The 16,081-nt window shown below is 37.3% G+C and overlaps 1 protein-coding gene across 1 annotated transcript; it reads left to right on the top strand.

Moving 5' to 3' along the window:
* Positions 1 to 1,635: 1,635 nt before the first annotated feature.
* Positions 1,636 to 9,210, top strand: LOC117315202 (zinc finger BED domain-containing protein 1-like). Its single transcript, XM_033869346.1, has 4 exons — positions 1,636 to 1,849; positions 3,635 to 3,935; positions 4,380 to 5,284; positions 8,663 to 9,210. Exons 1-4 carry the CDS (start codon positions 1,636 to 1,638, stop codon positions 9,208 to 9,210), a joined length of 1,968 nt encoding a protein of 655 aa, XP_033725237.1.
* Positions 9,211 to 16,081: the final 6,871 nt, after the last annotated feature.

Raw genomic sequence — 16,081 nt, forward strand, 5'->3', positions numbered from 1 at the left:
ATGTCAATATTTTCAATTGTACATCTTGCCTGGACGATTCGTTCCTGAAACTTGGATCACGATCGTCTATATATTGCAGTTTAGAGAATGGATTTTCCTATAACGTACGTTATTATGAATTGTGATAACCGTTAATGTGTTTGGGCTATAAGTATGCTTAACATATTTTCGGACTGCCAGATAACAGCTGAAGAGTATACGTATACGCTATCAGAAACACATCACATGCGATATTCGTCTTTGGTGATACATAATATATAATTGAAGCATTCACGCTGTAGCAGAAGTCAATTCATCCATGCATTAAGATTTTTACCTGATCACGCTGACCTTTACACGAATTTCGCGTGCTGCCCTTCGAAATATTTAGTGCTATAATATATTCAACGTACTACTCGCATCGATTAGTTTTCAAATATACGTCATAATTAAATACTGGAGTAGAATGCGTCTTTGTCATTGTCGTCCATACCGAGTAGCTCAATGCATATAGCAATATGCCTCGCAAAATAAAACACACTAACCTAAGTAGATTAGACTCTAACCTATAAGTTACTGAGCCAACACTGCATACAGTGCCAGACCAAAGGAATAAATGGATATATAATTGAATGCAGTTTGACAATAAATGACGTCGAGAACGAAATGCATTTTGTACTTTGTCATGCATTTTCTGATTTAAGAAAAACATTGATCAAAATACTATTGTTGTGTTAGTGTCTTAAATTAACAGAATTATTTTTCAGTAAAAGTGATAAAATTTTGAATAAATTGGGTTAATATCTGTTGCATGCTAGTGAAAAAAAAACTCATCGAATGAATTAATTGGTGTTTTGGAAAATTATTTCAAACTGTATCATTACTGGTATTATTTATATGTCACAGTGATAAACACGTCTTTGTATATCAATATTATCATTGAATGGAATTATTCTCCACCATCTAGTACATGTATTTTGAACTATAGATATTTATGTATATTTGTTCCCGATAAAAACTTCAGTTGCTATCTTCTACACCTGGACAGTTGTTGATTACAAAACCTGGGGCATTTCTAAATTGAACCTGCTGGTTGGATTCCTCCCTTAGGTGGGAACACAGGTAAATCCCCGCCCTCTTTTTGGGATGGTATGTTTCACACACTAATATATGTCAATTTATGTCAATTTACCTATCATTGTCTTTTCCCGTCGTCCTGTCGTCAGAATTGACATGGTGTTTACTCAAGGATGCGACAACAAATTATAATACACGACTGATTTGTCAGGTCACGTTGACATAATGCCAATACTATTCTTATTATATAAGTCTATATGTTGGTGTACCGTTAATCACAACACAGTAGAGTTCCAAGATGGAACCTCCTGATAGACACGTATGCTGGTGTCAGAGATGTAATGGTAAAGATATTCCATTGAAGCGCTGTTAAAGCATATCAAGGCGATGCTGGATTGTGGTTCAATGGTAAGTATACAGATATTCAGCTTCATGTCCAATAGTGGTGCGCCGATCATCGGTTATTATCGATTGACGAATCGAACGCACCTTCGATTTCGACCATCGATTTCCGTTTTTCAAGAATCAATCATCGAATGCGCCTAAACCAAGGGAAGTCACTCTAATGCTATAGTAAAGATGGCGGACGGCGGTTTCGTTGACGACACCGTGGCAATTGCCACTTCAACGGATACAGAGCTATACGACCACCCTGGAGGTGGAAAGGCCAGGTCCAAAGTGTGGGACGTATTTGCATTTCGCAAAATAAAAAAAGAACTGCCTTCTTCAAGAAAGAACCTAGACATGACGGTGGCTGTTTGCCGGCTTTGTCAAAAAAGTTACAAAAATACAGGTAGGTGCATTTCGGTATTATTTGATAGTATTTAAAAAAATAACAGTTAAAGACATATACAATTGCCCCATCTGTTTATTAATTTCGATAATTAGTAGCCCTGGAGAAATCATTTGATTTCTTAATAAGTTTTAGCATATTTTATCATGATCACATATATATTATTAGCTGAGCAATGAGGTATGTTTCTGCTAGGTATAAGGGAAACAGTCCAGCCACATTGCTCAATCCCTGCATACTTATATAATCTGGCAATAGGCAATACAAAATGTACATTCTACAAAGAAGCATATTTTTGATTGATATTTTGTAATTGCATACTGTAATATTAATAGATAAAGGAGGTGGTGCATGGCGGCCCACGGCCGAATCTTATTTTATGCATGATATTATGATAGACTTTTACCAAATACATGTCATTTTAGACACTAAAACGAAAATTGGCAAATGCTGTATACGCAGCGCCACCTAACATGATTTCTGTAAAAAATGTGTACCCTCCCTTTTAAATTAAATATATTTCTTGTACAAAAGTACTTGATAAATTTCATATTGCATTGATAGTCACTTCATGTGATGATATATTTTATAAAAACATGTGTGTTTAGCATGAATTTGTATAATAGAAAGTGTAATTACAGCTTTTTTGGCAAAATTTTCAGTTAAAAATTTACCTTCTTGAAATTTTCTTTTATTTGTTAAGTAGATAAAATGAAATAATCGTTGGAGTACTATCAAATTTTGCTTTTAAAAAACATGTTTGCATATTAATCTTGATACACAACCAAAAAAAATCATAAAAAATTACTGGATAACAAAAGATTTTTGCATACAAAGAAAGGTGATGAAGTAAATTGTATTAAAAAACCAAGGGTTAAAAAGGAGCACCCTGTCTGACACAAGCAGTAAAGTCTGATTGCATTGTTATTTTTGTTGGATTTTTAGCATTTGCCTCTATTTTCAGTACTTTCGGTAGTTTGATATGTTGTCCAAAATTGGGGGTGTATGCATTTAACAATAATAAAATCTTGGCATATCCAGTAATTCACCAAATAAAGTTGTTTCATTAAATGTTTATGAATATCCATAGATTATTTCTAACCGGAAATTTTGATAGTACTCCATCAATAACTTTGTGGTATTAGACTTTAAATGAAAAGTTAAAAACAATGATTTTCACAAAGATGACATCAAATTAGGCTGAAATTTAATTTAAGTGTCACGGAGCGTGATGATTCATATACAAAATTAAACCTTAAACAAATGGGGTGAATTTGTTTCACAAATAGGAAATAAAAATATGTTCTATAATAGTTAGTGGTCAAAACATTAGCTTCTAATGCAGTTTGATGGGGAAATAATGAAATCACCAAAAAAAGAATATATACATTGAGGATTGGAAATTAATTCCTCCCACATAATCGGGGATATTATGCTTTTGACAAAAATATGTTTCCGGGAAAAAAATCGCTGTGGGCCGATTTAGCCCTCCTATGCACCACCTCCTTTATGGTTTACCACAATAGTTTGAAATTAAATTTGTAGCATTGTGAAAATGAGGTTTCTTAATCAGTAAATGATTTTTTTGAAAGTTCTCAATAGGGAACAGACTAGTGAACTAAGAAGCCACTGGCCAGTACATTTACATTGTGCATAAACAACAAATAAGGTAAACTCCACGTTTTTATAATCTACTTTACTACAAGGACCTATCATTGCTATCAATTGAATTATTTTAACTAAAGTAACTACACTTTGTGATAATAATGATTTTATTTCTTTTAGGCAACACAACAAATTTTATGAGCCATATTAGAAACGAGCATTCTCTACCAAAGGGAACTGACAATACTCCTAAAGTAAAGACAAACACTACTACTACTGGTACTTGTATACATACTCCTACACGAAAGCCGAGACAAGTTCAGTCAACTTTAAATTTCCCCTCGCAAGAAAGCAAACTAGGGAATGAAAGAAAAAAGGCTTTAGATGATCGTCTTATGAAGATGGTTATAGGAAAGGTGCTTCCTACCAGTTTGGTTGACAATTGTTATTTTAAAGAATTTGTGCAGCTATTGGACCCTAGGTAAATAAATGAAACCCCTCTAAATTTGTGGGGAGTTTCCCAGATAAAATTATCAAATTTCATGCTTTTTGCATTTGATGTAATATTAAATGTCTAATAAATGATGAATTGATAAAATTTGAATGAATAATTACTCTCACTCTCTGTCTTTTTTTTGTTAAATTGCTATTTGTTTAATAGATTTAATGCTAATTCTTGTACATGAAGATATAGACTCCTTTAAATTTCATTAGCAAGCTTTTGTCAATCGTTCCCATTTCATTCTTAAATCTCACATCCTTAGCCAATTACAAGTACCTCCATCAAAGGAAGATCAGCTTATAAGTTCTAATTACTTGTTATTCCATTATTGATTAATAAAAGTTAGAATTTTGATTTGCTAACTTTTGAACATCTAGTGTGAATTTCGAACTATCTGACTTTTTCGTTTGTTCTATTTTGTAGATACAATCTTCCTTGTAGGAAAACTCTTGTAGGATGGCTGGAGAAGAAAAAAGTAGATATCCAGGAATGTATTAAAGCAGATATCAAAAAATGTGAAGGTGTTGCAATTACCCATGATTCCTGGACTAGTAATGCTACTGATAGTTATAATACAAACACACTACACTATATTGATGACAACTGGAGGCTCAACTCAGCTGATTTAGGCACCATTAAAATGGAAGGCAGTCACACTTCTGAAAATATAGCCAAGTCATTACAAACAACAAAGACAAACTGGTCACTGCCAGACAATATAATAGCAACTACTGATAATGCTGCCAATGAACAAAAAGCCTTCAGATTGCTCGAGTGGTCGAGATTTGGATGCTTTGGTCACAAGTTGAACCTGGTCGTAAAAAATTCTCTACAAAGCAATAATATTAGCCGATTAACATCCAAGGGGAGACGCCTGGTCACCCTATTCCACAGTTCCACTAGTGCACATGACTTTCTCAGTCAGAAGCAAAGGCAGCTTGAAATAAAAGGAGCAGGACACAGGCTACTAAATGATGTTCCAACTAGATGGAATTCAACGCTGCTAATGCTTGAAAGACTTATAGAGCAAATGCCTGCTCTAATGGCAGTGGCAAGTGATGAAAATGTCTCAAAAAATATCCGCACAACTTTGCAGAATACAGTATTCAGTTTCGAAGAGACCAGCATTGCTGACAAGGTTATGGCTTTGCTCACTCCATTTCTGAGGGCAACAGAAATTGTATGCTCTGAATCAAACCCAACAATAAACAAAGTCATACCTGTGGTTACAAAACTCAAAAGGAAGTTGGAAATATCTGAGGATGACTCACCTCTCATACAAAGTATGAAGAAAAAAATGCTGGAACAACTGACCTTTCGAACAGAGGGTGATGATAAACAAGGGCCCAATGGGCCCGAATCGCTCACCTGCAATGCAGTGATCTTTTCATATATGGATCCTGCAGTTATTTGAAAGCATGCTACAGGACCAATATAATGTCTCTTGGCACTTAAGCTATTCACTAAAAGTCATTTAAAGATTTAAGCATACTTGATCGACGTGACCTTGAATGTGAGTCAGGGTCATTCATTTGAACAAACTTGGTAGCCCTCCACCCCAGCATGCTAAAGACCCAATATCAACTCCATGGGACTCTTGGTTATTGAGAAGAAGTCGTTTAAATATTTCAGCCTTTTTGACCCCTTTGACCTTGAATAAAGATCAAGGTCATTCATTTAAACAAAGTTGGTAGCACTTCACCCCAGCATGCTACAGACCTAATATCAACTCCCTTGGATGCTTGGTTATTGAGAGGAAGTCGTTTAAAGATTTTAGCCTTTTTGACTCCTGTGACCTTGAATGAAGGGCAAGGTCATTCATTTGAACAAACTTGAGAGATCTTTACCACAGCATGCTACAGGCCAAAAATTAGGTCTCTGGGACTCTTGGTTATTGAGAAGAAGTCGTTTAAATATTTTAGCCTTTTTGACTCCTGTGACCTTGAATGAAGGTCAAGGTCATTCATTTGAACAAACTTGGTTACCCTTCACCCCAGCATGCTACAGACCCAATATCAACTCCTTGGGACTCTTGGTTATTGAGAAGAAGTCGTTTAAAGATTTTAGCCTTTTTGACTCCTGTGACCTTGAATGAAGGTCAAGGTCATTCATTTGAACAAACTTGGTTACCCTTCACCCCAGCATGCTACAGACCCAATATCAACTCCTTGGGACTCTTGGTTATTGAGAAGAAGTCGTTTAAAGATTTCAGCCTTTTTGACTCCTGTGACCTTGAATGAAGTTCAAGGGCATTCATTTGAACAAACTTGGTAGCCCTTCACCCCAGCATGCTACAGGCCAAATATTAGGTCTCTGGGACTCTTGGTTATTGAGAAGAAGTCGTTTAAAATTTTAGCCTTTTTGACTCCTGTGACCTTGAATGAAGGTCAAGGTCATTCATTTGAACAAACTTGGTAGCCCTTCACCCCAGCATGCTACAGACCCAATATCAACTCCCTGGGACTCTTGGTTATTGAGAAGAAGTCGTTTAAATATTTTAGCCTTTTTGACTCCTGTGACCTTGAATGAAGGTCAAGGGCATTCATTTGAACAAACTTGGTAGCCCTTCACCACAGCATGCTACAGACCAAATATCAATTCCTTGGGACTCTTGGTTATTGAGAAGAAGTCATTTAAATATTTTAGCCTTTTTGACTCCTGTGACCTTGAATGAAGGTCAAGGGCATTCATTTGAACAAACTTGGCAGCCCTTTACCCTAGCATTCTACAGACCCAATATAAACTCCCTGGGACTCTTGGTTATTGAGAAGTCATTTAAAGATTTTAGCCCTTTTGACTCCTGTGATCTTGAATGAATGTCAAGGTCATTCATTTGAACAAATTTGGTAGCCCTTAACCCCAGCATGCTACAGGCCAAATATTAGGTCTCTGGGACTCTTGGTTATTGAGAAGTCATTTAAATATTTTAGCCTTTTTGACTCCTGTGACCTTGAATGAAGGTCAAGGTCATTCATTTGAACAAACTTGGTAGCCCTTCACCCCAGCATGCTACAGACCCAATATCAACTCCCTGGGACTCTTGGTTATTGAGAAGAAGTCGTTTAAAGATTTCAGCCTTTTTGACTCCTGTGACCTTGAATGAAGTTCAAGGGCATTCATTTGAACAAACTTGGTAGCCCTTCACCCCAGCATGCTACAGGCCAAATATTAGGTCTCTGGGACTCTTGGTTATTGAGAAGAAGTCGTTTAAAATTTTAGCCTTTTTGACTCCTGTGACCTTGAATGAAGGTCAAGGTCATTCATTTGAACAAACTTGGTAGCCCTTCACCCCAGCATGCTACAGACCCAATATCAACTCCCTGGGACTCTTGGTTATTGAGAAGAAGTCGTTTAAATATTTTAGCCTTTTTGACTCCTGTGACCTTGAATGAAGGTCAAGGGCATTCATTTGAACAAACTTGGTAGCCCTTCACCACAGCATGCTACAGACCAAATATCAATTCCTTGGGACTCTTGGTTATTGAGAAGAAGTCATTTAAATATTTTAGCCTTTTTGACTCCTGTGACCTTGAATGAAGGTCAAGGGCATTCATTTGAACAAACTTGGCAGCCCTTTACCCTAGCATTCTACAGACCCAATATAAACTCCCTGGGACTCTTGGTTATTGAGAAGTCATTTAAAGATTTTAGCCTTTTTGACTCCTGTGATCTTGAATGAAGGTCAAGGTCATTCATTTGAACAAATTTGGTAGCCCTTAACCCCAGCATGCTACAGGCCAAATATTAGGTCTCTGGGACTCTTGGTTATTGAGAAGTCATTTAAATATTTTAGCCTTTTTGACTCCTGTGACCTTGAATGAAGGTCAAGGTCATTCATTTGAACAAACTTGGTTACCCTTCACCCCAACATGCTACAGACCCAATATCAACTCCTTGGGACTCTTGGTTATTGAGAAGAAGTCGTTTAAAGATTTTAGCCTCTTTGACTCCTGTGACCTTGAATGAAGGTCAAGGGCATTCATTTGAACAAACTTGGTAGCCCTTCACCCCAGCATGCTACAGGCCAAATATTAGGTCTCTGGGACTCTTGGTTATTGAGAAGTCGTTTAAAATTTTAGCCTTTTTGACTCCTGTGACCTTGAATGAAGGTCAAGGGCATTCATTTGAACAAACTTGGTAGCCCTTCACCCCAGCATGCTACAGACCCAATATCAACTCCCTGGGACTCTTGGTTATTGAGAAGAATTCGTTTAATTTTTTTTAAGCATATTTGACCCCTGTGACCTTGAATGAAAGTCAAGGTCATTCATTTGAACAAACTTGGTAGCCCTTCACCCCAGCATGCCACAGACCCAATATCAACTCCCTGAGACTCTTGGTTATTGAGAAGAAGTCGTTTAAAGATTTAAGCCTTTTTGACCCCTGTGACCTTGAATGAAGGTCAACTTTATTCATTTGAACAAACTTGGTAGCCCTTTACCCCAGCATGCTACAGGCCCAATATTAGGTCTCTGGGCCTTTTGGTTATTGAGAAGAAGTTGCTTGAATGGAAAAGTTGACGCCGGACGGACGGACGACGGACGCCGCGCCACGGCATAAGCTCACTCTCCCTTCGGGCAGGTGAGCTAAAAAATTAGCACTCATAGGATGTATTCTTAATCCCAACACAAAGGGATTTGAGTTTTGCCCTGAAATGAAAGAAGAAGCACAAGAACTTCTTAAGTCATACATGTATTCCTCCAAAGTGAAGGTAAAAGTAAAACCAGGTGATGCTGCTGCTATGCCTGCTACAAGTAATAGTGCTACTACTACTAACCCTAGCCTACCATCAATGGCAGAATTTGACATGAAAGATCCAGATACACCCACAGATACAGTTCAGGTAGATAGTAACGTTTTGACACAGACAAAAATTAAATCTCCAAGTAAAAAGAAACAGAAATTTGTAGATTGTGATGAAACGCTGAAAGATATAGTCTGCACAGGAGAAACAAAAGTCGACAGGGAGGATACCATTTCCAAGGAAATTGAAAGGTATCTCAGCAGCCCCGTTAATACACTTAGCGACTCAGACAAAAGCTTAACAACTCTTGAATGGTGGAAGGAAAACGAATTATTTTCCCCCAGAATAGCAGTGCTTGCAAAACATTATCTTGCTGTACAAGCAAGCAGTGTCCCATCAGAGCGTGTGTTTTCTCTTGCAGGAGAGTTGGTGTCAAAGAAACGCAGCAGGATGAGTCCTGAACATGTTGATTTGTTTATATTCCTAAATAAAAACATTAAGTTCTGGTAGAATTCATGGTATTAACCAAACTGCTTTTTGTCACTGACATTTCAACTGTTTTGACATATTAGATAGATATATGGCAATGCTTAATTATATGGTAGCATTTTCTTTGCATATAAAGATATGTTGCAGTGATCATAATTTGGTCTTGACCCTAGACAATGGTTGGACTTTGATCAGTATGGTGTTCATTAGTTATAACTTATAAAGTTAAAGCATTATTCACTGATCTATTAAGTGATGGTTCCAATTAAACAGTGTAGCAATATGTTATTATGTATGTACTATGGTACTGAATTGGTGCAGTATGTGAACTTTATTCATTTCTAGTCAATATTTTAATATTAATACTTTTGAGTTCTTTTGAATGTGAAAGTCTTGACACTAGACTAGTCTTGTTCAGTATGATGTCCCTGTTATATCCTTAAAAACATTATTCACTGCAAGTTCTGTTAAGTCATGTTTCCACTTTCCATTAAAACTGTATACAATTATACAGCAGTAATGTGTACTGAACTCATGAACTGGTGCAATATGTGGACTACATTCCTTTCTAGTCAAAGCAATATTGTTTTTTTGATATTATTGATATTCTTGTGTTCATTCAGTATGATCTCATATAATGACAGTGAAGCATTATTCACTGAACTGTTATGTTATGTTTCCAATAATCAAAGCAAGTGGCTTTGTTAATCAGTTGTTACTTAATCTGTTAAATAAAAATTTGCTAGTTAAAAAATATTTTGTTTCTCATTAATACAATGTAGGTTTCTAAAACTTCATCAGTTTTGGAAGTCCCAGTTATTTGGCCATTGGCAGACAAATTAAAAGCGCTAATAATTGCATTTTCATGCATAATTAATAAAACAAAAAACAAAAAAAACAACACTGGTACCATTACAACTTAAATATCCTATGCAAATAATCGCAATATCCATCAACGCATATTCAATTATTCTTCTTGATTTTATACGTGTACTTGCTTAGTTGCTCATATTGTGTACTTCTACTTTTGCATCTAGAATTCAAGGAACAAAAGTTACAAAGACCATGTAGAAAATGAAAATGTCACTTTATTAACAAAAGTAAATAATTATAGACAATTTCATAATTTCATGTTTATAAACAAATCTGTGAAATCCAGATGATTTTACTCTTCATTCTTCTTGGATCATCAATATCATTTTTGAAAATCATACCTTTATTCTTCAGTAATGATTTACCATAGCTGTTGACCAAAAGTACAGTTATAACTGTCCTAATCATTCAATCAAACATTCATGTACACCATCAACTAAAAAAATAAGAATAATTACACTTACAAAAGATAATTATTGGTTACATTACATAACAAAATGATAAATAGTAACTGAAACAAAACACTTGTGATAAACCGATTATTAATCGATTGACTACATCGGTTGTCCTAACCGATGCGATCCGATAATCGAAACAGATTTTCAACCGATGTCCCATCACTAATGTTCAATTCAATTCTAGTAGTGCATGTAGCTGTATGGTTTTCACCAAATGTTTCTAGATCAAATGGCACAGGTTCTATTACAGCAACAGCTTTACATACTGCTGGCCTTTGAGGAGTTTTTTACTAACCAAATTTAAGCTCAAGAAATAACAAACAAGAAAGTGTTGTAATCAAATTGTATTTCTTTCGCACATTTAATTTACACTCATACCTGTTTATAGTACACTACCCAGAGAGGTTAATTAGTTACAGTAAAGGACATTGTTTTGTGGTAGTGGTAGAAACATTTGATGTACTAGTAATTTATTTCCAATAGAATAATTACATATAAAATACAAATATAAAACATTCGATGTCAATATCAGAGTTGTCAGCATGCAAATTTTACACTATTTGATCCTCACTCTAATTTTTCATGATGAATTTTTCACATATCCAATATTTTTAATAACAGATACGTAATCTTTAAAGATGCTCAACCTCTGTAGAATGAATTAAAAACTCAACCTCTGTAGAATGAATTCATACAATAGATGATTATCTTTAAAGCTTTCATAGTTTGTACTTGCTGCCCCCATTGCATAATCGTAAGAGGCGACTAAACTTGGGATCTTATGTTTTCTCTTCTTTCTTAACAACTTTCTCTTTCTAATGTCTCCCTTGACAATGCCTCACTTTTGGCCTTTAGTTGAGCGTTCGCCCCTGTGAGGAAGGCTTTGGGTTCTGTCCCCTGGCCGAGACATACCAGAGTCTTTAAAAATGGTAGTTGCTGCTCCTGCTTAGCGCTCAGCAAATAAGGAGTGTGACGACTGGTTCGCCCGTTGTCAGTATAATGTGACCGGGTGGGGTGTGCTGCTGGGTGTCTTCGGCAGTATGTTTCAGTGAGGTAGCACTCTAAATCGGCAAAAGATCCGGCCTATCACAAGGAGACTTAACACAAACATACCACAGCCTCCCAAAACACGCATACGCACTCATCACACGCATACATTTCGCACGCACGGGAGGCCGTCCTTAAATGACCTTAGCTGTTAATAGGACGTTAAACAAAATAAACCAAACCAAACCAAACTAAATTGTAAACATAAATTTGTCCAAGCTAATGTTCACTTCATCATCAGTGCATCAAAAATCTGCCCTGCAGGGAGGGCGTAAGAATAGTAGCTGCTGCCCCCATTGCATGATCGTAAGAGGCGACTAAATTTGGGATCTTATATTTTCTATTCTTTCTGAACAACTTTCTTCTTCCTAATGTCTCCCTTGACAATGCCTCACTTTTGGCCTTTAGTTGAGCGTTCGCCCCTGTCAGGAAGGCTTTGGGTTCTGTCCCCTGGCCGAAACATACCAGAGCCTCTAAAAATGGTAGTTGCTACTCCTGCTTAGCGCTCAGCATATTGGGAGTGGGACGACTGGTTGGCCCGTTGTCAGTATAATGTGACCGGGTGGGGTGTGCTACGGGGTGTCTTCGGCAGTATGCTTCAGTGAGGTAGCACTATAAATCGGCAAAAGTTCCGGCCTATCACAAGGAGACTTAACACGAACATACCGCAGCCTCCCAAAACACACATACGCACTCACCACACGCATGCATGTCGCACGCACGGGAGGCCGTCCTTTAATGACCTTAGCCGTTGATAGGACTTTAAACAAAATAAACCAAACCAAACCAAACCAAAGCATCAAAAATAAAAATAAAAACATTTATACTACCAGTTTTCTTTTGTATCTGAGTAGATATCACAGTTATATCACAGTTAGTATTTATAATGATTACAATCTGCCACGGACTACTCAAAGGTGCTGTTGCAGGAATGCTCTAAAACCGCCCACGAAGGAAATCGATCCTTTACCTAATGCCCGGATAGACATATTCATGGGGCATCTGATAGTACATATGAAAACCTTGTTCCGTTCCGGACATGCCAGAACGAGGCCCTTTTGTACCAAAGTCGTAAATATCTTTCATATCTATAGCAATTTTGCCTAAATTGTCTTATTATTTAGAAACAGAACTAATGGTATCCCTTTGATGTCGCACACATCGCTCGGCGACTCTCATCAGGCAGAACGTTTCTGATTGGTTGACCAATCACACTTTATCAAGTATTTATAAGGTCAAAATGTTATTTGTTTGTAAGGAAAATTGTACTAAAATTACATTTATATATCGGGCAACGTAATCGAATATCGATTGTATAAATCTTTTCGTTAGTTTCTGTGAAATTTGACATCAAACATAAAATATGATATTTCTCAAAAAGTTGAATGCACGTTTAAACGGCATTTTGTCTAATTCAAACCCAGAGTACTATCGAATTTTGTCGATAGAAAATATCTCCATTCATTTGTGTAATCCATGAAAAAAAAATTGCACTTCAGAATTACTGGATATGCCTCGTTTTTGCAACTTCTATTAGTGAACCCCCCATAAATCTTCATATAGATCAAAGTACTGAAAGCACTGCATGCTAGTGAAGACATCTCGTCCGGGCAAGAAATAAGTTGAAATATTATAGGAAACACGATTGGACGAATTCGCCTTCAAGGAAACTTTGTTTCAAGATTTTTGTCAGGATAATGTTTGTCCCTTTACCAATTTTCCTATCTCCATGACTTTGTTGTACAACTAATGTGCGTTGTTCTTGCTCATTCAGCTCATCATATATTATTTGTGTATTTAGAACTTAATATCATATATACGTGAGTATTATATTCCTTCACAGTTACATTCTAGACACTGTCGATCATTTTTGAAGAGTGACAATGACGCTACGTTTTGTATATCAGAACATTCAATGTAGTATCTTCCCTACATTCTGGATTATATGTATTAGCGGGCTATTTACTTCATCAGTGGCATAAACCTGGTTGGTCTAAGTGGTTTTCGAGACTGACTATGGACATAGACCCCAAGGTAGAAGAGAACACTGGCGATATCAGCACATATACAGTCCTCTGACCGGTTGGACACGTACAGTAGTAATTCTGTATTGGTGGTTGTTCGGTAACTGAGTACTGGATCCATATGTTGTATTTCGTTTGCGATTGATGACGAGATCGGATTTGACATCGAATCAGGCCAGAAGAGTGTTGGTATACCATGACTACATAATCTCCATCTGCTGTCAAATGTCCGATATGTATCCGGGGGCCAACTTCACCTGGTACGTCCCACATGACCGAGTTTCTAGATATTCTTGGTCAAGACGTGGGAACTCCAGCTGGGCTGCATCTAGCTTCTGCCATTGAGATTTGGCTCTCCGTGATAGGTCTGGCTCTTTCTCAACACGCTCTGCTAGGATGTTGGACTTGTTTAGAAGTGACTTCATCTCCAGAGCAACTTTTTCATCTTCGGCTGCTTTTGTTGATGAAGGCTGATAGATGGGTCCACGTAGCCAATTCAGACATACCGTGACACTTTTCAGAAGACTTTCGAGATTTTTGATGAAGTAGTTTGATGCGAGTTCAGTTTTAAAAAATATGAATTGCTTGAAACGAGAGTGATAACTTTCGACCACCCATCTTGTTTTAGTGATACACCTGTCTGTGTTTGTCTCTATACCATCATGTTGACTCTGTCCAGGTTTGAGAAATGTCGGCATGTGAGTCTCGTATCCCTCGTCTGATAGTTTGCTCAAAATGTCTCGGAAAACCCTGTCTACAATTACCTGATCATCTTCCTCTAGGATACCTGACAGACTTTGTAATGAGGTAAGTATCTTGTCAGTGATTTTGGCGTCATTATCACTACCAAGAAATGGGCCGACAGTGTCTAGAACGTAACCGTTAGGGAACACAATACTCATAAAATTCACGTGGTTGCGTTTTTTGACCGCAGTAACTTTTCCGCTGAAACTCATGTTATTCACTTTTGCCGATATATATATATGTACCATCCAATATTACAGTGACTTTGTTGCCGAAGAATGTTTTTGTGAAAACTGTATTGTGATCCAACGCTTGCGCCCTAGACACGTGATCCGGACCAAGATGTGTGGGAACTACGGCTTGATTTAGAGCATCTGTAACGATCTGGAAGGTTCTGATGACGCTCGATTTGTGAATGCGGAAAAGAGAAGCCAACTGACTGAAAGATATGTCTGTTTTGAGTTTAACCCAAAACAGCAGAAGGGCATTCTTAGATGACAATGCTTTTATACCAGTAATATGTTCGGAACATGCATCGTGTATTTGATTGAATTAATTACAATCCCAGCCTGTCTAAGCTTGGCAATCTTCATCATCCATGCTGTCGAAGTTTAATACAAGCGGTGACAAGTTATTGGACATGTTCTGTATGATTTTGAGTAAATCGTTGATAACAGCTGGTGACTTGGTGGCTAAGTGATTAACAAGTTTATCCCTCCCTGTCAAAACCGGCTCAATGTCAGGACTGATATCCTTACCAATAAGATGACTTGAACACACCCTGGAATTCTCAGGCATGTACAGTTGATGTTTGATAAGCAGCTGTGTCTTGCTTTCTCACTGCTGCAGCTAGAACTCTCCATGTTGTAAATTCGACAAATGCTACATTTTCTGTTTGAAGAAGGGGCATAGTATAAATCACCTACAGAAAGATACCCGTCCAGAGTGTGAGATTCGTCAACAGAATCATCATTGTCTACGGAAGCTTTTTTCCGTTCCGGTTCATTGGCATTCTCGGATGCAGGACGTTTCTTGAGGTATCTGGGAAAGCATTTAGGACACATCTTTGCTTCTGTTGATTCAGAAAGTATGACACCTTCAGAAAGGAGAACATCTTTCATCCAGTCCTGAATTTTTCGCGGATTTTTACCATCGCCAACCTGGTTGTACTTGAACTTAACTTTACATCCCAACCCAACGCAGGAGTTCTCCATTTTCCTATTTGAGACAAAGACAACTTTACTACAGAATAACTGAACTAAATAGAATTGTAAAACGTAACAGCAATTATAACAACACGCCGAGCACCATTCGCGGTGAGTAGTCAAAAGACCAAGTGGCAAAGGGAACTTTTGTGTGGCACACCCCAGCGGAGGAGAAGCTTTGAAGAAGTACTGAAGACGAAGATGGTCAAGTGAGAAAAATGATGAATCATACGTAATACGGAACTACTATAATTATGTTTAACATAGTCGAACATAATACATTGCCATGGACATTGCATCAAATCATTTTCATAATAAATCAATACGTTGTATTATTGTGTACGACAAGGACCACTTGTATCGCCTGTGCATTTTTTCCACATACATTTTTCAACATTGAATTACTGCCCTTATCCAGTGATTCGGCACGACTTTCTTTTGCTGGTATACAGAGGGATAGTCAAATATGTTTTTAAAACACTAACATCGATATTACTCGCATATTATCGTGCCGAATTTGCCGCTTGATTTTAAAAATGGT

Source organism: Pecten maximus, chromosome 17, assembly GCF_902652985.1.
Source record: "Pecten maximus chromosome 17, xPecMax1.1, whole genome shotgun sequence".
In the NCBI taxonomy this organism is placed as follows: Eukaryota; Metazoa; Mollusca; class Bivalvia; order Pectinida; family Pectinidae; genus Pecten; species Pecten maximus.